Below are 24,088 nucleotides of genomic sequence, written 5' to 3' on the forward strand. Positions count from 1 at the left end.
AGTGTCTGAGGTGCCACTTCCCGTGCCCCACCCTGGGACGTTTGTTATGCTCACAGAAGGGAATTCAGCCAATCCCAGGCCCAGGCTGATGGATCGGATTGGAGCAGCATCCCACAGGATGGGGGGTGGGGGGGTGGGCGTAATCAATTGAGTATCTGGAAGGACCGGTCCCATCACAGCTGATGGACTGGGGGCTCACTTCTCCGTAGGACACCCCTGGGGTCTCGGGGTGAGCTGCTCAGGGCTCCGAGGCACAAATGCCATGGAAGGGAACCAGGTGGGGATACAGGGGGACAGCACACGTGTTCATGGGAAGCGCTGTTTATTCTGCTGAAGCTATCGAACGGAAAAAAAGCTGGCACCGACGAGACGCTGGATATTTTCTTCTGGCAAATCAAGCACCAAAAAGGAAAACAAAAAAAAAACAGATAAAAAGACGAAGGAAACACAAAACAAGTAAACGAGACACTCATCGTCAAGATTCCAAAGCTCTCCGATTTGCTTCTTCGCTGACTTTTTGGACAGAGGTCAGTCAGGCAGAGGCGCACTGGGGGCCACAAGTGTTGCCCTGTGTTCACAGGACACCCCCCCATCCCAAATAAGGCAGCTGCGTCATTTCACAAACTCGGGGTTTTTAAGGAGCAGCCACGAGAAACGTCAACGCGTTTGCAAAACCCTTGGTGTCTCCGGAAAACCAGGAGAGTGGTTTGGCTCCACCTCCGCCTGGCCCCCCACACGCCTGGAGACCCCAGAACCAAAGGGCTGTTACGTGTTTCACGGAGAAGAGCAACAGAGAACCATGACCACGTCTAGGACGGGAAGCGGGTCCCCAGGTCCCGGCCACCTTTGGCCGGACCACTGGGGGCAGCCAGGCCGGAACAGCGAGAAGCGCAGTGACTGGGGTGTCAGCTTAGTGGGTGCCAGGTCTGCGGCTGTTCGTGAGGAACGGGGGTCAGGGCAGGGAGACGCGTGGAAACCCAGCTGTCAGCGGTTCGGTTCGGTTCGGTCTCCGAGGCTCTGGTGTGCTTCCTGCTTTGTGGGAGCCTGGTTGTTTTGCGGCCGGACAGTGCCCGGCCCCCCTTAGGCCTTTCCAGACGCGCCCAGGGGACGTGGGACGCTGACCGAAGCAACGGCACAGCCAGGGTGCAGACCTCTCACTGCTCGTGGGGCGCCTCGCTTTCGAGCCATGCTCCACTCCCCCCCCACCAATCCTAAATTTCACCCCAGCCCCCAGTCAATGTGGTCTTTTGGTACTTGCAAATGGCAGCTGGTTATACAGTAACGGGCGTTGGCTGGGGCTCGGGGCGCTGGTGTGCACATGACAGGCCCATCTGTGACCGCCGGCGCCAGGAACTCTTGGGCCTAAATGCTGAGTCACGGTTCGCACGTTAGGGCCCCTTCCCTGAGGAAACGGGGGTACCCACAGAGCAACACCTTCATCACTTTTAGTTATCTTTTTTATTCTTTTCTTAATCAGGTGAGACTTAGGGGGTCAACTAGGAAGTAGCAGAAACCTGGAAATCCAGTGGAAGGAGCCACCAACTTGTCTCTTCTTTGGTGTCCACAGGAGAAAAGCACGGGAGACTTAGAAGGAAAGATCCAGCAGTCCCCACAGGGCCACAAGTCCCTGCCTCCTGCGTGCACCTTCTCCAGAAGCCCAGGGCCAGCCTGACTTGCTCCAGGCCGCGTCCCTCCCCGAGAAGCCTTCTCCTGCAATCTGCCACAGATAAATATCTGCCTGTGTCGAGCCACCAGGAAGTGTTGAGGGGGTGGCTCGGTGGCTCGGGGGAGGGGACCTTCAGAAGCAGCCCTGGCCTCCCCCGCTTCCTACTGCCGCCCACAGGCGGCCTTCTCGTGGGCCTTCTCGGGCCTTGAAGGCAGAAAGACTGACCTTGGGAGTCAGAGGGCCTGGCTGGGCACCCTGACAGACACAGGGGCTGGGACCACCTCCCCGCTGCCTTTCCAACCAGCTGCCGCTGAACCGTTTGAGGGCCGAAGAGTGACGCGCCCTGGTGGTCACTTCTGATTTGCTGGGCGAGCAGAGGTGACAGAGGCTGCCACCGCCCACATGTGCAGGTGCGGGGGAGTGCAGGCTGCATTTAAGGGATCTGCTGAGCGTTCCAACCACATCGAGGGCTTTGAAACCCAACACTTCCTTTCTGCCCAGACGAGTGTCAGCTCAGCTGCCACTAAGAAGGGTCACGACGTCTGCTCCTGAGGCACAGGAGAGGACCAGAAGGTCCCTCCTGGGGTCAGCTGTCCCAGGCTGCGTGACGAGAGGCAGCACGGCCAGGGAGACGTGGACCCCATGACGAGCATCGGGCTTACTGCTCTCTGGGCCCGCTGAGGGCCCCCTCCAAGGGGGCAGGTGTCAGGCAGGGGACGGCACGCAGAAACGCAAGGTGGCATTTCTGTCTCTTGGTGACAGATGCCAACGTCTGGGAATCCCCCTGAAGCTTCATTCCTTGGAAAAAGAGAGAAGCCAGTTCCTGACGCCACCCTACCCCAATTTCTCTGCAGCTCGGTCAGCTGGGGGCCGGGGCTGCCCTCAAGGGACACTGTCCCCCCGGGGTTGGACTGAAGGCTGACACCCAAAGGACAAATGGAACAAGAAGTACAATGGGCTCGGTTTGCTTTTTCTTTCCCCGTTTGTTTTTTTTGTTTTTTAAACCTAAATAAGCAGATTCTCAGATGCCAACATGAGCAGCGTCACCCGTCCCCAGAGACCAGAGAGCCCGCTGGCTGCGACAGGTGGGAGAGGAAGTGACCGTTCCGCGTGTGCATGTCCTTTCTGAGTGGCTCGGCGGGGTGGGGGAGGAGCTGGCCGGTCCCGGGCGGGGAGGGCTGGCGGACAGGACACGGACAGGTCCCCAGCCAGACCGTCACACGGCGGTCCGCGTGGGCGTGCTGGGCTGGTCCAGACGCAGCGTCTTACACAGCCAGCCGGCAAAATCCACTTCCTCCACCTCGGACCGTTTGATGAAGGTGTGATTCTGGAAGAGGAGAGAGGCGCCTGTGGGGAGGAGGCAGGGACCAGCCTTCTGCTCGGGCCCCCAGGCCACCTGGGCCAAAACCCTGAACACTGAGCGGGGAGGCCCCTAGCACAGGATATACTCAGCACAGGGAGAGAAACCGAACCCGCAGCGGCAGGTGTCACGCCTGAGGCCTCGCACGCCTGGGGCAGGGCCTTAGGAGGGTGAGGCTTCTGTGAGCTCCCTGGAGCCTGGGTCTCCCCCTCAGCACTGGGGACACTGGGGCAGGGTCGTTCTCTGGGGGGGGGCCCATCCTGGGCCCCGCCCGCTCAGTGCCAGCAGCGCCCCATCCTGACAACCACGGATGTCTCCGGAGATGGCCCTGTGTCCCCTGCAGGCAGTCACCCCGGGTGAAAGCGTCTGGTCTGGCACAGAAGTCCCTGTGAGGATAGCGGTTTCCCCACGAGTCCCGTCCAGTATGGCAGACGCCGGCTGAGGGAGGCTCCAGGGCCCCTGAGTACCTCAGTCACCGTGAGTGGCTGGCGCTTCCACAGGGACGGCAGAGTGCCAGCGCCTCCTGGGTCTGGGCCGGGTCGGGTGACCAGATGCCTTCCTGACCAGGGCGTGCCGGGCGGGGCCCCAAGCCCACAGCAGGTCCTAGTCTCCCCAGTGACGTTGGGGTCCCACTCCACCCCGTGCACGCTGGGGGCAGGCGAGGCCACCTGCACCCTCCCAAAGGCGAAGGCCGGGGTGAAAGGCTGAAAAAAGGCCTGGAGCCCTGCAGCCTCAGGCGGCGGGGCAGCGGCAAGGCCAGCCCCGGACAGTGGGCAGCGTTACTCAGGCGACAGCTGTCCGTTTCGCAAGGGGCACTACGTCTCTAGCGCGCGTCTCTGGAAACCTGCTGCGTCAGATGCAGTGTCTGGAGAGAATCGGGGGGACGCACCCTTCCCGCGTGGCACTCCAGGCCCGGGTTTCTGTTGTGACCACAGCAAACGGTGACGACGACCACCCGGACCTGACCTGTCACCACAACTACAGTGGGTGGGGTCAGACAAGGTGCCGGGCCTTCCCCGTGGAGGTGCTGATGCTGAGGCTCATAGATGAGGGACAGCCAGCCTTCAGGGGAACGGGATGTGTCCCCAGGGAGGACTGTCCTGTGCAAAGGTCCTGAGGGGAAGGCGAGTTTTGGTGGCCACCTCGGTTTTCGAAGACATTGGATGGTGTGGGTTTAAAGAAAGACACCGAGCCTGTGGCCTCCTGGACCTGCGGGGGGCTTGCCAAGCCTGAGGCAGGAGCCCCCAAGCCCAGCATTCTCCAGGACACCCCGCCCCTGGCACAGCTGGACTTCTGTCCCTGCAGAAGTGGAGGGGACCAAGGCTGCTCTGGAGCAGGAGACCCACGGGGGTCGGCCGAACACTCGCCCCATGGCAAGAGCTGACTCTGGTGCTGGCTGGGGGCGGGGGGGGCCTGGCGGGGCCCCCCCTCACGAGGACGAGGGGCCCGGGTGGCAGCCGCATCCTGGCGACTCCGGAGGCCGCAGCGCCACTCACCATGAGCATCTTCAGGTCCGCGCGCTCGGCCGGGTTCTTGACCAGACTGGGGGTTCCGAGGGCGGGCAGGGCGGGGAGGCAAGAAGGGTGGTCAGCTGGCGGCCGTGGGGACTCACGGTCTGAGCTGGGGCTGAGCAGCCTGTGCTGACCTGTCCCCACGCGCACGCACACGGCCAGGGACAGAGCAGTTCTGCGGGTGCTCTGCAGCCTGGTCGCCGTGGGTGGCCCTGGCTGCCCTGTAAGGGTGGGACGTGGGGGGGGGAGGTCCAAGAGGACAAGAGGGAGAGGCGTGGAGAGCGGGAAACGCCCGGCCGCTGCCAGTTAGAGGCCCAGCAGCTACTGCAATAAAAACCCCAAGTTTGGGAGTCTGAAAGTCAAAATGGAACTTTTTCCTTCAAAAAAGCAGAACTGCTCAAAGGCAACTACTTGAGGCACCTCAGGGCTGAACGGCCCTTCACAGAGGAAGCCTTGCGTGGAAATGAAAATGTTTACACGGCCAACGGGTCACTGGCCGTGCGCCACAGGGCGCTGGCCAGTGGTCACGCAAAGGGCCAGGAGCAGGTCTGCAGGCCCTCGGCGGCAGGGGCTGGCAGCTTCCGCTCATCCTGACACATGGAATGGCCTCAAAGGTATGAGGGGTGGCTTGGGCTGCTCCCTCCTGGTTCCCTGCCCCTCCCCAGGGCCGTCCTCAGAGGGCGGGAGCATCCAGAACAGCTGGCCACCTCCCAGAATCCACGGAAGGCTTGCTGGGAAGCTGGGGCTGCAGGGTGTGGTGGACTAGGACACGGGGCGGCCAGCAGGGGCAAGGCGGGAACAGCGCCATTTCCAAAGGGCCTGAAATCCTGGTTCGCTCTGGGTTTGGGGACGAGCTGGAGACGGCAGCCAGACATCATGACTCAGCAGTCTTGGAAAGGGACTCTGGGCTCTCAGGTGAGCACAGGAGTCCCATTGGGCAGGCAGAGGGGCCAGGCCCCACCTGGACCAGGACCGACAGAGGCATCTAGGCTGATGCTGGGAGGTGGGCGGGGCTCCCGAGGGCCTGGCACCCAGCCCCGCCCACCCGAGACCTAGCTGGAAGCGGAGGCACCTTACCATTTATTCACAAATTCCTGGAAGTCCTGGGTGAAGACGCCGCTGGGCAGCTTGGGAGGAGGCTGGGGAGAGAACAGATGGGTGGGAGTCAGATGCTCATGGATGGCTCTGGAATCACGGAGGGGAAGACACTTCCCAGCCCTTCACTCGTGAGGACAGCCCAGCACTTCTGGGGACCCCCGGGATGCACCTGTCCTGGTCCTGTCCCTTCGGCCTGCTGGAGGCAGAGGGGACACCCACCCCCTCCCCTCCAGCAGCTCCCCTGCGGGCCCTGCCACCAGGTCGTGCTCTGCCAGGGTTTTCCTTCCAAAGCCCTCATCTGGGAATCACGTTGGTTCTACAGGGAAGGAGCGCAGGCTCGCTCGAACCTCATGGACGAGGGTGGTCTCGACCACGTGTCATTCTGTCTGGGCCACCTGTCTCTGCGGGTGTCCCGACAGGGGCAGCTGGTTCTAGGTGTTGGGGCTGAAAGCCGGGGCAGCTCAAGGAGGTTGGCCTGGCACACGTCCCAAAGTGGGGACAGCCATGTGCAGGGTCAGGCCCTGCCAGGGAGGTGGTGGGCAGAGACCGAGCCAGCGATCCCACCGGTCCTCCTCGGCCAGCTCCGCCTGCCCAGTGCTGGGACGCAGACTTTCCGCCAGGGGTGGCCTCCCCGGGCGGACGTGCTGGGCCTGGGCGGCACCACCAGGCGCAGGCGGAGCTGTGTACACGGGAGCCGCCCCGCCCTGCTCTGTCGCCACGGCCTGCTCACCTTGACGCTCACCCTACAGGCCGCCGGCCGCCCTGCCTATCTGCCCTGACTCCAAAAGGCCACCAGAAACACCCGTCAGCCCACAGAGGCCCGGGGACGGTGACCGGGCCATGCTGAGAGGTGAGGCGCTGGAGTCAGGTCTGGCTCCACTGCAGGCCCCAAGCAGGCCGCTCCCACGCTTCAGCCCGACTCATCTGTAGTCGGGAACACTCAGGCTCCATGGCGAGGCCTCTGTGCCTCCTCCCCAGAGAAGCGGGGACGATTTCTGGCTTCGTGCACCCTGGCTCCAAGATGCTCGGAGAGATGCTGGGTTATAGAGCCCGGGGGTGGGGGGGGCCCGCCTGGCTCCTTGGCCCAAGCACTTGGCTACTGGCCTTGGAGGGAGGGGGCTGCAGAGGGAATTGTGGGTTCATCTCTGAAAACACAAAGGAAAATCGCCCTCAAGGAGTGGGTTTCTCCAGTCTGGCTGGAAGGCAGGCCATGCCCGAGAACCTCCTACCGAGGAGGGGTCTGCGTCCCTCCCCCGGCCCCCTTCCCAACAAAAGCCGCGGTCTGCGTGTCGAGTCCCCTTCTCTCCGGTGTACCCCTGCCGCGACAGCCTTGCGGTACGCACCTCGTTCACAATATAGTCCAGCAGTTCGAAGATGGCCATGGCCGGCCGGCTGTCCATCCCGTGACCTGCCGGGGAACACAAATGGGGTGAGGTGGGCAGGTGGCCACTGCATTCCCGCTAGGCATCAAGGTCTGGGCATGCCGAGAGCAGCCCGGCAGGCTCCTCCCCACACTCCCCTGGCCCAGAGGCCCCGCCACTGAGTTCACTCCCTGGGAAAGGAACCCCACTCCTGAGTCTCTGGTGAATTAAAGAAAATAGTAAAACACCAAAATGAGCAGGAGCATTTTTTGAAGAGTCCCACGTTTGGCATGGTACCACACATGAACAGTGCCAAAGTCACAATTCCCGGCTTTGTGGCACACAGGCGGAGCGTGCTGGGGGGTGGGGGGTGGTGGTTTGCTGACTGCAAGCAAGGGCAGCAGCGTGACCTTGCACGGAGCCACGAGTGGAGACAGTAGCAGGACCCAAATGCGCCCCAGGACGGGTGGCTGGCTCGGGGTGGCTGACCCCTGTCCGAGGCCCAGCTGGCCAGGTCTGGGTTTGGCGGCTGGACTTTCCCCTTCTGTCCCGTTCGGAAATGGACACTGGGGCTGGGGGAGGGCGCTGGCCTGGTGTGACTCGCTGCCCCTCCCGACTGGGAGGGGGTCACAGCGGTATACCGGGAGGCCGCCTGGGAGCCGGACTGGGAGGGGGAGGGCCCGGGGCCTGGGGACACAGATGGAGGGTAGCAGTCTTCCCCTAGAGGGAATCAAGACACTCCAGCAGTCTGGGTGTGGCCCCAGGACAAGGTTTAGGTGTGATGTTCCCTCCCACACCGTGCTGCCTGTGTGTCCAAGCCACCCAAGGAAATTCTGAGTCAAGTTCTTTTCAATTTTGGGGCTCCCTGGAAGGCCTGGCCCAAACGCGGCAGAATGCTCAGCGTTAGCATCTTGGTGCGGGCACAAGGCTGTTCGCTGGGTAAGCCTTTCGCCTTTTCTGTTCATTTAGATATTTTCATAAAACGTCGGAAAAACCAACCAACCAACTGGTGAGTGGCTTGGCTCAGGGGTTGATTTCTAGAGCCACCAGCTGGTGACAACAGGTGCAACTGTCCTGGACGGGAGAAGTCGGGGACGCTACTTCCAGCGCTGTCCCCAGAAGGCTCAGGACCGTCTGAGGACTGCTGACCGCAGTCGGCACCACCCAGGGGACAGGTGGTGCCGGGAGGGGCCGGAGGGCGGGGGAGAGGGGAGGCAGCTGCCGTCTGGGACACGGCGTTCCCCGCCCGGGTCACTCCTTCTAAACCAGAAGTGCTAGACTCGGCCGTACCGCTGATGGGGCGTCCGGGGGGTCTCGGCCGCGGCGAGATGCTATGAGGCTCTCCTTCTGCCCCGTCGACCATGGGCCGGCCAAAGATGGCCTCCAGCTCCTTGGCGTCCGGTGGGGGGATGGGGTACCTCCCGATGGACAGCTCCACCAAGGACAGGCCCATGCTCCAGATGTCCGACTGCACCGAGTAGTGGGTGCCCTGCAACCGCTCCGGCTGTCGGGCGAGAGAGAAAAGGCCCGGAGGGGCCGGGGCACGCTGGGACCGAGATCAGGGGCGCATCTGAGCATCTCTGTCCCTTCCCTGCCATTCCTCTAGGGTTCAGAGCAATCCCATCTCCTCCCCCGATGTGACTCGGGAGAAAAGTTTCCAGCCAGCAGCTCTTTAAAGACAAACCCTCGGCGCTCCTGGAAAAGGAAGAGCGGCCCGGGAAAGGCGGCAGACGGTCCCCCGTGTCTAACGTCGTGGCCTGCTCTGCTCCCCACCCGGCTGTGCCCCAAAACACCTGAGAGCCAGTCAAGGCTCAGAAACTGCCTGACTACCCTCCTGGATGGAGCTGTACTAGACACGCCTCTGTGAGAACACGGCAGAAATCAGACCTTGGAAGGAGAAGAAATACCGCCAAGAATAAAGCCTTTTGCAAAAGCTCCTGGAAAACGAGGAGGAGCTGACGGGTCACAGCACGTGACGCTCATACACCTCACAAGCGACTTACAGACATGTAGGACCGAGTTCCCACGAAGGAGTTGGCCATGGAGTCGATGAGCTGCCCGCTCACCCCGAAGTCGCACAGCTTGATCTCGCCTCTGGAGTTGACGAGGATGTTGGACGGCTTCACATCTGGGGGCAGAGCCAGCGGGTGAGGCGTGGTTTGGGCCTGCCCGCCAGCCCCGGCGGCCCGCGAGGGCTCCCGTGGGTCTCACCTCGGTGCATGATCTGGTGCTTCTCCCGGAGATACGCCAGGCCCCGCAGAACCTGCAGGGGGCCGGGGGCGGGGGGTCAGCTGGGAGTGCCATGTGGGGGGCTCTCCTCTGGGCAGGTCTTCGGGCCAAACCGGAGCGGCCACAGGGTGTGGGACAGCTTGGGGACTCGCTTTCAGGAGGGGGGCAGCGACAGCAGCGACGCCCCCACTGGTGGGTAACGGTGCCTGGCTCACCTGCTCCCACCCAGCCACCCAGCCCTGAGGCAGATGCCGCGGCGGGGCAGGGCCCACAGAGGGTGAGACAAGGCCCGAGGCCCCGCTAGCAGGCCTACAAGTGTCCGGCTGGGCGCCATGCCTCGGAGGTCGCCCTCCCCCAGTGCACATCCTCTGCCAAAGGCCTTGGCGCTGGGCTGTGCTAAAGACCCCTCAAGACTGGTGGGGTGCGGCGGCTGCATCGCCAAGGCAGAGAGGAACACGACCCGGCACCAGGTGCGCCGCATGCCGGGGACCACCCACCAGCGTCTGCGGGGCAGGAAGTCACCCTGCTTTGTAAGCTCAGCCCTGCAGCCAGTAGGGATGTCGCCACCCTTCTGCTCTGCAGGGGCTGCCCTGACACGGGCCACGGGCCACGTGGGGGCGGCAGCAGGATCTGTCAGCGCCCACGCACTCACCGCGATGCTGACCTTCCCCAGGATCTCCTCCGGAATTCTCTTGGCTTCCTTCAGCACCTGGTCCAGGGAGCCGCCGTCCTGGGGGCAGCACAGGGCGAGAAAGCAACGCCCTGAGCAGGTGGCGGGTGGGGCTGCCACAGGGTCGGGTCCCAGAGGGACGGCGGAGCGGCGGGCATGAAAACACAGCGTCCCCTGGTTCCCTCCACGGGAACAGAGGCCAGACCACAGCCTCAGCCTCAAGACTGCACGTCCAGGGGTCCCTGAGGTGGCTGCAGCAGCGGCAGGCGGGGCAGAGCCGTGGAGGTGAGCACCACTTGGGGCCAATTGGGCCCAGTGACTGGGCTCGCAATGCAGCCAGAGCCACCTCGAGGGCGCCCAAGCTTGACCAGTCCACTCTGGGGCCTGGGTCCCCCTCCCAGCCAGCCGGAGGCCACTGTAAGCACGACGGGCACCCGGAGCAGATGTGACTCCTGTTATGTCCCCGGCGCAGGAGGCAGGCAGCCAAGTCACCACCTAAGCCCAAGGCCCCCAGCCTTGTCATGGAGAGACCGGCTTCCCAAGGGGCACAGAGGACACGGGGCTTGATGACAGCCAGCCTGCCCTTCCCCTCAGGCCTGTCCCACACTCTCCATCACTGTGCACAGAGCATCCTGCAAAGAATCTGACACAGGGCACAGTCAACCCCGCCCCCCACTCTGGGTATGGCCCCAAATCTACCTGACAATGAAGAAGAGACAGAAACGAAGTGTCTTGCGTAAGGTTGCCTGGCAACGAACCTGGAGACCAAAGCCCAGGTTGTGGCCGGCTCTAGGCGGGCACTGAGGACACACCTGCCGGCCCCTCGGATGTGAGGTGGACACGGCTGGTTCTGACCAAGGGCCAGAGCTGGTCCTGGTCTCTGCAGCCCAGAAAGGAAAGCGGACCAAAGGCTGAGGGTGCAGCGGGGCCGGAATCTGGACACCGCGCTCCGCAGGTCCTGTGGCATGGCCTCTGTGAGACGCCGTCTGCTGCGCCGGGGGCAGGGGTGGGAAGCAGCCTGCAGGAGGTCCAGGTCTCCCCTCCTGGCACTCTGCCCCGCCATGCTCAGTGAGAAAGGCCATGTGGGGAGTTCTAGAAAACCCAATGCACGCGGAAACCCCGGAACCCGTGCGTGGTGGCCAGTTAGAGACAGTGCAGAGCACAGGCAGAGAGGGTGGTGTGGCCAGGGAGGAAGCTGGGGACCAGGCGTCAGGTGAGCCTGGTCTGGCAGGGGACCCTGCCCGCCCCGCTCTGTCTGCAGGATGAGATGGGAATGCCTTCTATTTGTCTATTTGTCTCTTTTATCAATCTTAAAATAATTAAAAAAAAAAATTTTAACTGTATTCCCTGCTCCCTAAAGCTAATTCTTTCGTTCTGAACCTTTCATCGAGTTGCGAGTTACCTCGAAACACTCTGTGATGCAGACACTATGGTCTCTCCATGGCAGGGCCACCCCCTCGGCACTGTGGACACGGGGGCCAGCATTCGCTGTGGGGCCACCCCAGTCCTGGGTGAGGTGGGGTGCTGGGCAGCACCCCTGGCCTCTGCCAGCATCTCCCTAGTCGTGCCAATGTCCCAAGACATGTCCAGTGGCCTGGGAGGTACCCCCGGTCTACAGCTAAGAGGGAAAGTCGCTCGTGTAAGTCGCACGTGCAGCACGTGGTGTGGACACCACAACCAGGCCTTTCTGACCCAAGTCTCTGGTCACGCGTGACAAGACTTCCATTTTGTTGCGTGCGTCTGTGTACCACCACTGAGCAGACAGTACGCGAGTACGTGCATCCTATGAAAACTCGAATGCGGGTAAACAATACTCCGATCTCTGGCAATTTCCTTGCCGCCCCCGAGGTGTGGCTCATGCTCTCAGATACTTCTGCCTGTTTGCGTTCGCATAGAAGAACGTGCAGTTTTAAAAACACATGTAAGTGGGCTCGTGTCATGTCTGTTTTCCTCCCTGGGGGCTGTCTCGTTCGGTCCACACAGGCTGCTTCCACTTCCCACTCGGAGCGGCCCAGGGTCACTACTTCTCTGTCCTGCTCTGTGTCCTGCACTGACGGACAGGTCGGATTTGTCACGCTCACAGAGGGAGTGCCGCCTCCAGTGGATCTAACTGGAGACTGACCAGGAGGTACTTGAGCGGTCAGCAGACGGCTTCCCAGCCACTGCCACCCTGAGACAGCCACTGTCTGTCTGCTGGGTCCCTGCCCAAGGTTTCCCCGTGACAGGCTTAGGCCACTGGGAAATTGCCAGCCCCGCTGTCCCTAAGCCCTGGATGCTACACGCACTGGCCAGGTGAGGTTCAACCTTCCACGCTAAATCTGATCTTTTTTTATCGATTAGGGGGTCTTTTCTTGAAAGCTGGAGCTGGAACCTCCCCAGGGGGAAACAAGCAGATTTGCACACGGTCCTGCGCAGAGAGGAAACCTCAGCCTCCACCCGCGAACAGTTCCACAGGCGGGGTGTAGACCAGGCGGGGGCGTCACGAAGGTGAAAACAGAGAAATGAAGATGCCAGAGAAACGGGGGAAACGGCCCTGGTGACAACAGTGATGTTCACTCGACGTCCTGCGTGTCCCGGGCCCTGCCATCCCCTCTTCGTGACGGCAGAAAGAGGATCTTGTCCAGAGTTTGGCAGTGAGGCCCGAATCCAGGCTGCTGGCTCCACCGCCACGCGGGGCACTCGGCAGCACGGCACGTGAACAAAGCAGAAAGGTCCCATGTCAGGAAAACCTATGTACGTGAGGCCACTTCTGGAGATTATTCCGCGTGACAATGCCCTAAGGAGTGGTGACCGTGGAGGCCCTTTTGTTGCTTTAATGTCATTTTGTTCTCCTCATGCCTTCCTCACCGCCGCCCCGCCATGTGGCTCAGCTCAAACTTTAAAATCAGTGGCCTGAGTTCTGTGATGCGCAAGCATTATCAGTGGAAAGCAGGGAATGTAGGAAGGAGGGGCTGCAGTCGGTGGGAGGGGCTTCAGTAGAGAAGGGAGGGGCTGCAGGAGGTGGGAGGAGCTTCAGCAGGAAGGAGGGGCTGCAGTGCAGAGCAGGCACCCTTCAGACCACAGGTGACTTATGTCCTCCAACCTGCTGATTCTTGTCTGCACTGTGACCTCGCCCGGTGAGCAGGCAGCTACCGCCCTCTTCCAGGTGAGGAGCTGGGCTCCTGCAGGGCGCTGGGTAGGTGCAAGCACAGTAGGGCAGGGAGCACTTCTCGGGCACGCCCTCTGAGCTGTCACCCCATGCAGTCTGCTCACGATGCATTCCTTGCACTTGCTCAAATTCATTTCCTGCCTTCGTTACAAAACCGTCAGGAGGACGGCACGTTGCAAGGCGTAACCGAAGCCTTGGTGCCTACAGGCACGTTGCATCCTGGTTTTGCAAGGGTCCCGCTGTCCCATAGGGCTGGGTACCAGGCAGCCCTGTACCTGACCGACTGGGCTCCAGGGAGGGTCGGTGGCGCTTCCTCCCAGGGCCTTCGGCTCTGACCACTTCTGCTTTCTTGATACCTGATCCCACCCATTTCTGAGCTTCAAGACCAGAGTTTCTTAACCAAGGGGCACAGCAGACTCCACCGCAGTGTTTTAAAAAAGAGACGGATGCCTGTTCTCCACCCCAGAGCTTCTGATTCCACAGCTCTGAGTGGGGTGCAGCCCTGGCTCCCGCTTGCAGCTCAGCAGCTCAGACCACTGCAGTCCCTTCAGAGGGCGCCTTGGGAACATGGATCACATGTTCCATCGCGGGTACCCACGGGCCCTGCGATGCCACCGGCAGCACTTCAGCCCTCAGGAATGTTGCTTCTGAGCGAGGACACTCCAGGCGGCATTGTTCAAAACAAGCAGGGATCAGAAACAGTCTAGTGTCCCCCACCAACAGAACGGGACGGACTGCCTCACAGGTCACGTGGCTGCCGGGACGCTCGGCGGTGGGCACGGCGCGGCCGGCTCCCTCTGTGGTGGCGGAAGATGATTTCCACCTCGTGCCCACAGCGAAGCTAGCGGGAGGGCGTCCAGGGCTTCAATACAAAGGAACCTACACACACGGGCTTGCAGGGGTATCGGCTCCTTCCTGGAGGATCCCCTGGGAGCAGGTGCCTCTGAGGAGGGGACCGAGGGCCACGGGCAGGAGAACCGCCTCTTCGCCAGCCCTCCTCTCGGTCTACGTGAACCCTCTGTCCTGTCCCGTCTCCCTGGTCGCAGCCTGGCTAGCTCTGGGGAAGCTGGCCTGGATCCTGGGCCCGTCTCACTCACCATGTGCTCCATGCAGATGCTGATCTCCCCATCGCTGTAGAAGGCCCCGTAGAAGCCCACGATGTACGGCGAGTTGCACTCATGCAGCACCTGCAGCTCGCGGATGATCTGGTTCCGGATGGCTGGCTTGATCTCCAGGTGAATCAGCTGCAAGGGAGCGGGGAATGGGTTCAAGAGCAGGCCACCAAGCGTGCCGGAAAGCATGGGGCTTTGGCCCTCGGCCCTTGAGGTGCTCATGGACGTGTGTTTTCATTCTAGGGAGACAGGTACTTAGGGGCGGATTGCTGGCATTCAAGACCAGCCAGCAATCCGCCCCTAAGTACCTGTCTCCCTAGAATGAAAACACACGTCCATGCTCACACTTGTACACGCATGTTCACGACAGCATGATTCACAACTACCAATACATGAACGCGACCCAAGTGTCTATCAACTGCTCAATGGACAAACACAACGTGGCCCGTCCACACGCTGGAATCTCACTCAGCTATGAGGAAGGGAGAGGCGCTGACACTTGCTGTGTGGATGGACCCCGAACACACGACGCTCAGTGACAGAAGCCAGACGCGGAAGCCACACGGTGTGTGAGTCCATCTACATGATTGTCCAGAACAGGCAGGTCCAGACAGAGTGGATTCATGGCCGTCAAGGTGTCTTTTTGGGGTGACAGGAATGCTCTAAACCTGACGGTGGTTGTGGACGCACAGCGCTGTGAACACGTAAAATCCACTGAGTTACATGCTCGCTGTAGAAGGCCCCGTGGGTGAGTTGTCCGGTATGTGAATCCCATCTTAATAAACTGGCAAAAGCCCATCGATGCAGCAAGCACTTTTCACTTGGCTACCGGGGAGCTCTGTTAAGAGCGCTTTCTTCCCACGGCTTCATACTTTCCCAGGACTCCGCCAGGGAACGGCCTGGCAGAAGGGTCCATTACTGCAGCTCTGCCCACCCCAGTCAGGGTGGGGTTCCTCTGGAGCCCTTCCCACCACCGGGCTAGGGACAAGGCAGGAGAGAGCCTCTGGCCACCACCCGAGGATCCTAGCTGCCCTTCCCTTTGAGTTCAAGTCAGCAGCTGGGACTGTCACCAAATTCATCACAACATTTCAACGGGTGAGAAACCAAAGGACCGTCTGGACGCATGAGAAAAGACAGCTGACGAAACGCCGAGGGATGCCCAGCTACAAACCCTGAGCCAGCGAAGACCTGCTGCCCAGTGAGAAAGAGTGGAGGTCGTGGGTCCATGTGCTGGCTACTTGGAATCCCAGGTGCTCCGGCCATCAGTACAAGACAAGAAAAAGATGCGATTTCTACCTCTTTGTCGGAGAGGCAGAGCCAGATCACAAGTACCTGAAAATGACTGCCATCAACTCAACAGACATTTCGCAGTCGCTCACACCCGGGGCCGGCGAAGGGGAGAAAGATGACAAACATGAGCCTGCTCGGAGGACATGTGCCATCAGGAGGGGAGGCGAGCAGGAGAAACCGCCCGAGACAGCGCAGGTGAGCCGAGGGGGAAGCGTGGGGCTCAGGTGGCAATGGGGCCAGCCTTGAAGGATGGTGGGGCACAGGGTATGAGTGAAGCACACCACCTGCTCAGGCCCATGCCGACGACCCCTGTGACCTTGAGCACTGTGTGCCTCCTTGGCCGGGGCCCTCCAGCCCTTAGGGCCCCTTAGGAATTCACTTCTCCGCTCAGCCCAACCTTCAGAGCCGAGCCCCAGCCATGTCCCCGGGACGCTGCGCACCCTCCATAACCACCCCAGGGTGGTGACCACGCCAGAACCCCAGCACGTGCTCTCCTCAGGCGGGTGACGGAGACCAGTGCTGTCCAGCACTGTCTCACCATGAACCACCATTCAGTGCCTCACTAATAAAGTGAAAATAAGCAGGTGAGGTGAATTTTTCACATATTCTGTTTAACTTAAAGTAACATATCAAAGACCTACCACTCGACATGTGATCAATGTAGAAACGTTCACGAGACCTTTCTCATTGAAATCTGGTGCGTGATTCTTTGTGCACACGGCACGCCTCAGTTCAGACTGCACTCAAAGGCTCAGTAGCCGGGAGCAGCCCTTGACCGAGAACCTGAGAGGAGCCTCAGAGGGAGGGGCAGGGGAGCGAGAGTCCACCAGGCACGAGAGGAGAGGAAGGGTAGACACAGCCGGGCAGAACTGGATGCAATCCCAGGGGCCCTGGAGGCCAGAGTCGGGCGCATGGGGAGCGAGGTCCCGGGAGGTCACAGGCTGCAAGGGAAGGTGTGGCAGAAAGGACGCAGGGGCAGCTGCTGCACGACCTCAGCCTAGCGGGTCCGCTACATGTGGGGCGTGTAAAGCGAGCCTTCCGGACGGACCAGGAGCCAGCACGGAGGCTGTGGAGGGCGCGTTTCTGAGCATGTATGCTCACAATCGACTCTGGTGACAATCCTGTTGACGACCATGGGGGGACGGGGCAGCTGCCCCATTGCACTGAGGAGCAAGTTCAGGCTCCGAGACGTGAACTGCTGGCCCCAGGGGCACACAGCTGGTCAGGTCGGGGTTGGGGCTGGGCTCACAGAGCGCCAGGACCCACGCGATTTCACGGTGCCACTCAGAGGCGCGAGCTCCGACGGCTGATCAAGTCGGGGTGGCCCCGGGATTTCGATCCAAATGCCAAGCCTGTCGACGAGCTGAAGGCAGTTCCTGCTGCAGGACGGGGAGTCTGAGCTAGCAACAGGGTGGGGTACAAGCTAGGGAAAGAGGGACATGGCTTCTGGAGACAAAGCCCTGGCAGCTTCCACCGGGTCAGGGTCAACCACAAACCTGTCCAGACAAGACTTAACACAGCCTCAGTTTCCTCATCTGCAAAATGGAGCTGTCACTCTATGTAAATGAGAATACGTGTCAAAGTCTTAGAGCTGGCCTTGACACGGGGCCCTTGAAAGATGGCAGCTAGTATCACTATGTGGCCTTGGGCGGGCCACACGACCTCCAGAGAGGCAGGGCACAGGGGGTCGAGGATGCCTCGCGTGCGTCACACACACGCTAAGTTCTCTGCAGGTCTCCCTGGCCCGACTCACACAGATGTTTGGTTCCAAGGGCCTCAGGAGGATGCGGGGGTCGTCGGAGAACCATGCTGAGTCAAGAACATGCTTACGAACAGGCATGAGCACGCAAATTGAGATGTTTGGTTTCCTCGGGCCTCGTGAACTGGTCTTGTGGCCCCCTCCAGCATGTCCTGCTGGGTAGGATGAGCCTCTGCCAGCCGACCACAGGGACCAGACAAATGCCAGCCCTCACCCTCACACCTGCGGGGACGGACGGTCTTAAACACTCGAAGGTGCAAGAGTCCTACGGGGTCCCCAGGGAATCTGGAATGCCACCCGGGGTGTAGAAGGAGGACTCAGGCCACTGTTTCTTAAAACTGCTTTGTCTGGTCAACACCCACATCTGTGCCCTTGGCTGAATAAAGACAATGGGCCACCCGGGTGGACTGGCATTCCGGGTGGCTTAAGGAGCCCTTGATCCCCACAGACCAGTCCAGGAAGTCACAGTGGCAGACAACACGACACCCAGGCAGGCAGCCTTCTCCTTCAGCGTACTCGCCACCTGCCCATGGGCGCCCATGCCCTTCGGGGAGGACGTTACGATCTACACGCCCATTTTCTGGAACTTCTTTTTTAATAAAAACCTTACATTTTGAAAGAATTATAGAAGCACAAGGAAGTTGCAAAAAAGCAAAGAATACGGTGTACCCCTCGCCCAGCTTCCCCCGACAGTGACATCTTTTACGACTGAAGGGCCATATCAGGAAATGCTTCGCACAGCAGCACCGCTAACTATGGAACTATCTGTCTCCCGTTTTATTATTATTGTTATTAATTCATTCATTTATTTACGCCAACAGCACCTGGTCTTTCTAAGTGGCTTCCCATCCAAGTACTAACCAGGCCCGACCCTGCTTAGCTTCCAAGATCAGACAGGATCAGGCACGTTCAGGGTGGCATGGCCGTAGACTGTCCCCCGTTTTAAATTCCTAAGTCCCACTTCACATCCTAAAGCTGTGAGCGAACTCCCGGATTCACGATCTCACAGGTGCCACCGGAAGTCCTTGGGTGGCCCGAGAGAACCCTGGGTCCCTGACACAAACTCTGCCCAGTACTATCTTCAAGCCCCTGGTCACTGTCTCAACCTCACATCTGCCTTTCCGTTCCACGAGCTTCGGGCGACAGCGGACCAGAGACTCCAGGCCTGCTCTGGTTTTTAAAAGCGGCCTGCGGAAGGGACAGAGGTAGGCTTCAGGAGGGTGGGCAGGAGAAACGGCCACACAGCCAAACCCCAACGGGAAGCAAGCGTGTTGGTCCCGGGAAAGGCGGGACCTGCACCAACTCGCCCGGCCCAAGGTGGTTGGGCTTCCAAGAATACAATTGGGGAACAACAGGATGGTGGGCTTCCAGGAAGAGGCAGCTTTCCATGCCTGAAAGAACACGACTATGTGAGCTAAACGATCTGTCAACACGAAGTCCCCCACCCGCCCGATTATGTGTTTAGGAGCCACTGTCCCAGGTGGTCGCAGCCTTCTCTTCTCCACTCCTTACACCTCCCAGGGGTCACTCCCACATGGTTAGCAGGAGGCTGCACGGGACAGAGCCCAGACGAGGGACGCTCAGCCTTCCCAGAGCCAGGCTGGGCATGGAATGTCGAAGATGGCTGACCTGGCTAGGCCACAGCCGGTGCCCAAACACCAGTCTAGACGTCACCGTCAAGATATTTTATAGATGTGATTTAACATGGAAATTGTCTGAATGAGAAAAGACAGTGCTCTGTGAGTTGAAGGCCCTAAGGGGAAAGGCTGAGGCCCCGGAGAGGGAGCCCCGCCTCCACACGGCCTTGGGACCCCAGCTGCCGCACCGGCTCTCCCCACGGCTCTCCCCGGGGCTCCAGCCTGCCCACCGCCCTGCAAATGTCAGACCTGCCGTGATGGCACGGGCCAATTCCTTCAGACACCTCTACACACCCCCGCCCCCACGTTTCTGCTTCTCTGGAGAACTCTGGCTAATGCAGATGGTTTGCTCACCCCCGGCCCAGGGGTCCCCAATGTGACCTCCTTAGCAGAGGCCCTGTCTCGGTCTGTAATGCCCTGTCCTGGTTGTGAAATCAGGGTGATCGGCTCCAAGGGGACTGACGCCCTTTCTTCCAGAAAGCTCCACTCGCTTGCTGGGAATCTGAATTTAAGCCGTCCCCAAAGGCAGAAGTCCGTGATGGAAGAGCTGTGTGAGGCAAGTCGGCACGGCCGTGCTCTAACTAGAAGCCAGGCTCTTTCTCAGGACCAAGAACCTGCAGCTGACGGGAGGCGGGGGCCGGCACCCATCAAACTCACCTCGCGTTTCCAGGGAACCCTGCCTGCACCGCCCGCCGCCCGCAGAGCACACGGACAGGCCGCCCGCCCTGCCGCCTCTCACCTTTCTTGCCATGATGAGACCTGAAGGTCTGTGCTGGACCTTGGTGACCACTCCGCCGTTCCCGGCTCCCAGCTCCGAGATCCTTTCGAAGTCATCGTCCTTGAGCTCCCCGACCTTGGCCTTCTGGGTGAGGAAGGCTTCCAGCCGCTTCTTCTGCTGCTCGTCAAGCTCTAGCTCTTCTAGCTTCTTCTGGAGGTCCACCAAGTTTGCTCTGCAGAGACCCCGAGGGCAAGCGTCAGGGTGCGAGCTCCCGAAACGACACGGCCCGAGCCAAGGGTCCTGCATGGCCGCTGTGCACCCAGCCCAGGTGTGCAGCCAGGAGGATGCACGGGTGAATCGGGCCTGATTCCTGAGTCCTGCAGACATATAGCTGCCCAGAAGAGGAGGTCAGCTTCCGGAGAACTGAGGCCACTGCCTCCTCTGCTCACAGAGGTTAGGGGACTGAGGGACCTCGCAGACCAGCTCTGGTGTCAGACCCAAAAGCCCTCCTTCCTGACCCAAGGCTCCAGACCACACTAGGGACCAGGTGAGTGAAGGCCTAAGCCAAGACGCCTGTCTTCGTGAGGACGGAGGAGCAAACTCGTTTTGAGCGGCCTTAGAGCAAGGACCATTGGGTGTAAGACAGAAGCCATAATTTACGCGAACTACACTCAGGCCCGGAGGGAGGACAGGGGCCCCGCTCCAGCACTGCAGAGCACCCCAGGGCACCCCACTCAGCCGCACGCTCTTGTTACATCCTGAGCACCACCGTGAACACCAGGCATTTACATGCAAACACATCCTGGGCCCGGTTATTAAACCCACCTCGTATGCCATACTTTATTGGGCGATTCAAGGAATTCTCAAAGGAGATTTTGACGATCAGCTATTTTCACAAATGCCTTCACTTTGAACCAAATCCTGGAGTAAAAAGCAGCCCCCTGCAACCAGCAGGCAGACTTCAGCCCAACGCACACACAACTAACCAGACGCTGTCCAGGACAGGACGTCAGCGACGTCCTGCAATTTAAAATTTTCTAGCCGCATTAAAAGACATATATCAAGTGAAATTCATTTTAATATATTTGAGTTAACCTGTCAAAAGTATAATTTTCAATGTGTAATCAATATAAAGAAACTGATGAATATTTATTTTACTTTTTTTTCTATTAAGTCCTTGAAATCTGGAACACATGTCACACTTACAGCTCTCCTGATGGGCAAGCCACGTCTCAGGTGGCTACTGCACCAGACAGCCAGGAGAATGGGCCGCCAGGCGGCCCTCGGCCACCAGCTCCTGAGGGTGTTTAAGCCACAGTTGACTGCCCACCTAGGAGCCCTCACAGATGATTCTAGAAGGGTAAGGGGGGGCCCGTACATTCTCTCAGGAACCTTCCAATCCCCAAGTGACCGTGACTGGCCTACAACTTAAAGAGGTGCGAACAAAGAGGCACACAGGCCGGGAGCAAGACGACCTGACATTGGGCGATGTCACCTGAACTGGTACCACAAAGGGGTAACTGGAAGGCATGGAGGTGGGTGTCATTTCCCGAGCAAGGACCAGGGTTTTACAAACACCATCACGCCATCCTGTTTAATTCTCGTTCCCTTTCTGGGAGGCGGATGTCTCCTAGACCCGGCCTACACAGGAGGGAACAGGACCAGAGAGGTTAAGTAACTAGCCTGAGGGTCACAATGAAAGGAAGTGGCGGTGCCCAGAATCAAACCTGGTCCTTCCTGATTGCACAGCCTGTTCTCATGGCCCTTGCTCATCAGAGTCCCCTGAACCAGGACCGGGGGCCTTAGCAGGTGTTCACTGAACGTCTGGTGAGCCTAGACCTGGATGAAGAAGGAATGAACAGGACTCTGATGGATGGAAGCGTGAACGTGGAGCAATGAATGGACGTGACACAGTCCCTTCACTGTGGAGCTGAGAGGCAGCTTTTGAGGTCAGACCCTGGAAGGTCTCCAGCACTGCCCTATGACATCTAAAATGCATTCTGGAGTCAGCTGATTAATCCATTTTAAATTTAATGGCAACTCAACTGTGGTTATAAAAAACCCTGGAATCCCAATGGCTGGCTTCCTCTACTGGGGGAATTCTTGAAGGGATGGAAACCAGATACCACATAAAAGAGACTATGAAGAAAGAGCTGTCTCGTAAGAATAGGAATAAGGTTTTGAATATGTCCCCATTTTGAGCCACGCGCTCAGAGACAGAGCAGGATGTCAGCACATACACATCAAGACTCCTTCATCTGGGTCGCAGGCCAAGCCCCCTGAGAGGCACCAAATGTGCCATTTGCCCATCACACCTGGTTCTCATGGGGTCTCACCATAAGCACAGCAAAGGGACCCTGGCCAGGGGCCTCTGGACTGTCCTGCTCTGCTCCGCCATGCAGAACAGGAGTGGGGAGGCCACAGAGACTTCTGGGGCCAGTCGCATTGGGGTGCCCTCACAGGCATGTTTTCCCTCGGTAAGATTCTGCCACTGAGTAACCCCATCGCTCCGATGCTCCTTCTCTGTCCCGGTCCCCGCAAGTCCTCCAGTCCCCCTCAATCGCCTCAAACCCTCACACCGACCTGCACTCTTCTAGGCTTGCTAGTCCACTCCGATTCAGAATCTCTGCCATCTGCTGTCAGGGTTCCCAGCAGGCCTCCCACTTCTTTCCTCTATAGCTCTTATTTTTTCCCCCCACACCCTGCGCCCCAAAATTTCTCTCACTCCTGGCTTCCCCAGCCTGCTCCGGGCCCCCTCACCACTCTCCCCAGCTTCAGGGGCTGCACTCCCCACTAGCAGGATCTATTCAGGTTCCACTGTCCCTGGATTCCCTCAGAGAGTCCCTGCCCCACAGCTCAGGGACCCTTCCTTTTCCTGATCATGTATGGACTTCCTTACCCCATCCTCGTTCCCAGGGACCCCATTCACCCTGTTCTGGGAATGTAAGGGTCCCCTCCCTCCAACTCACTACTCAGAGACGTCCCCCGCATTTGATTTCACTATGAGAGACCCCCTGACCCAACCTCAAACCTCGGGAACCCTCCCCAAAACCATCACCCCGAATTCACGACTCAGAGACTCCTCCTTAACTCCGCTCTCACTACTCAGGAGCCCAACACCCCATCTTTTTCCCGTAGGGTCCTCGCTTCACTCCGACTCACTACTCAGAACCCCCTCCCTATCGACCTCACCACTCAGGGAGACCGGACCCCCTCCTGCGACCTTGCTACTCAAGACCTCCTCACCCCATCCTCTCTCGGGGACCCCCCATCCGTCTCCCCCTCCAGCCCCGGCCCACTCACTCGGAGGCGCCCTCGCTGGTGGGGGACGGGCCCTCGGCGATGGCAGGGTTGATGGTGAGCGCCGGCAGCACCGGCTTCCTCCGGGCCAGCATCGGGGCTCCGCGGGCCGGCGGCAGCGGCGCCTCTAGCCGGGGCCCATAGGGGGCGGGCCGGGAGCGGGCGGCGCCGACGCGGTCCCGGGGCTGCGGCCGCGGCCTAGGCCGGCGCCGGGGAAGCGAGGGCGGGCGGCGCTGCGGACCGGGGCCGATGGGCGCCGACAAGCGCCGGGGCTGAGGCCGAGGAGCCCCCGCCGCCGCCGAGGCCCGAGCGAGGCTGACGCTGCAGCCGGAGCCCGGGAGGCAGAGGGCGGGGAGGGGGAGCGACGAGACCGGGACCGGCCTCTCGCGAGAGCCAGGTCCGGCAGCCGCGCAGCGCCCCGCCCCTCGCGCGGCTCCCGCGCTGCAGCCGAGGCCGCCGCCGCGCAGGGAAAGGGGCGGAGCCCTGCCGGGGCGGTGTCCGGAGCGTGCGCACTCGCTCGCCTGCCGCCGCCGCGCGTGCGCATGCGCGGGGCACGGGGCGGGGCGATGGGCGGGGCGGGGCGGGGCGCCGGTGAGGGTGGAAGGTGGAGGCCACGGTCGGGCTGTAAGGGCAGCAGCGGTAGGGCTGACGCTCAGAGCCTCGTGGGTGCCAGACGGGGACCAGGTGAGCCGCTGAGATCCCCTAAAGTTGTGGGAGAGAGTCCAGGGTCAACTGAAATATTTTTGCCAGCTATGGACGCGCACCCAGCCCCCACCGGCTCACAATTACTCCCATTCGTTCCTGAAAGCTGGTTTTAAAACGTTTTATTGTGGTAAATATATATAACATAAGATTTACCATGTTTACTATTTTTAAGCGCACAGCTCAGCGGCATTGAGCACACGCACATTGCTGTGCCACCGTCCCCAGCGCCCATCTCCAGAGCTTTCTCCTCTTCTCAAACTGACCCTCTGTCCCCATCAAACACTCACTCCCCTCCCCTCCCCCAGCCCCTGGCTCCCACCATCTGCTTCCTGTCTCTATGGATCTGACTCCCCTGGAGACCTCCTGTGAGTGGGATCACACAGTATCTGTCCTTTAGTGTCTAGCTTATTTCACTGAGCACAGTGCCCTGGGGGTCCATCCACGGTTGTCGTGGGTCAGAATCGCCTTCCTTTTTAAGGCCAAATAATGTTCCATTGTTTGGATGGACCACGTTCTGGTGATCC

General features: G+C 60.2%; 1 protein-coding gene and 1 pseudogene across 4 annotated transcripts; both read right to left on the minus strand.

Moving 5' to 3' along the window:
• Positions 1-1,439: 1,439 nt before the first annotated feature.
• On the minus strand, positions 1,440-23,232 carry MAP2K2 (mitogen-activated protein kinase kinase 2). Of its 4 annotated transcripts, none has more exons than XM_039878368.1 (11): positions 22,863-23,232; positions 19,581-19,791; positions 14,141-14,287; positions 9,878-9,955; positions 9,208-9,259; positions 9,000-9,124; positions 8,287-8,500; positions 6,979-7,046; positions 5,615-5,676; positions 4,523-4,568; positions 1,440-2,993 (listed from the first exon to the last, which is right to left on the minus strand). In XM_039878368.1, the coding sequence occupies exons 1-11, from the start codon at positions 22,952-22,954 to the stop codon at positions 2,883-2,885; spliced, it is 1,206 nt and encodes a 401-aa protein (XP_039734302.1). In that variant the 5' UTR covers positions 22,955-23,232; the 3' UTR covers positions 1,440-2,882. The 4 variants fall into 4 exon arrangements, with proteins under 4 accessions (XP_039734302.1, XP_039734303.1, XP_039734304.1 ...); XM_039878369.1 differs by having other exon boundaries at positions 6,979-7,043; positions 22,863-23,230; XM_039878370.1 differs by lacking the exon at positions 4,523-4,568.
• Positions 18,017-18,135, minus strand: LOC120615478 (uncharacterized; annotated as a pseudogene).
• Positions 23,233-24,088: the final 856 nt, after the last annotated feature.

This window comes from Pteropus medius, unplaced genomic scaffold, assembly GCF_902729225.1.
Source record: "Pteropus medius unplaced genomic scaffold, Ma_sr-lr_union100, whole genome shotgun sequence".
In the NCBI taxonomy this organism is placed as follows: domain Eukaryota; kingdom Metazoa; phylum Chordata; class Mammalia; order Chiroptera; family Pteropodidae; genus Pteropus; species Pteropus medius.

What these genes read in the sequence shown, in the direction of transcription:
- MAP2K2 (XM_039878368.1), bottom strand. Translation starts at nt 22,954, where the DNA reads ATGCTGGCCCGGAGGAAGCCGGTGCTGCCGGCGCTCACCATCAACCCT. An exon ending in GAACTCGGTCCTACATGTCT is followed by an intron (nt 8,501 to 8,999) that starts GTAAGTCGCTTG and finishes CTCGCCCGACAG; the next exon opens with CCGGAGCGGTTGCAGGGCAC. An exon ending in TGGACTATATTGTGAACGAG is followed by an intron (nt 5,677 to 6,978) that starts GTGCGTACCGCA and finishes TTCTCTCCCCAG; the next exon opens with CCTCCTCCCAAGCTGCCCAG.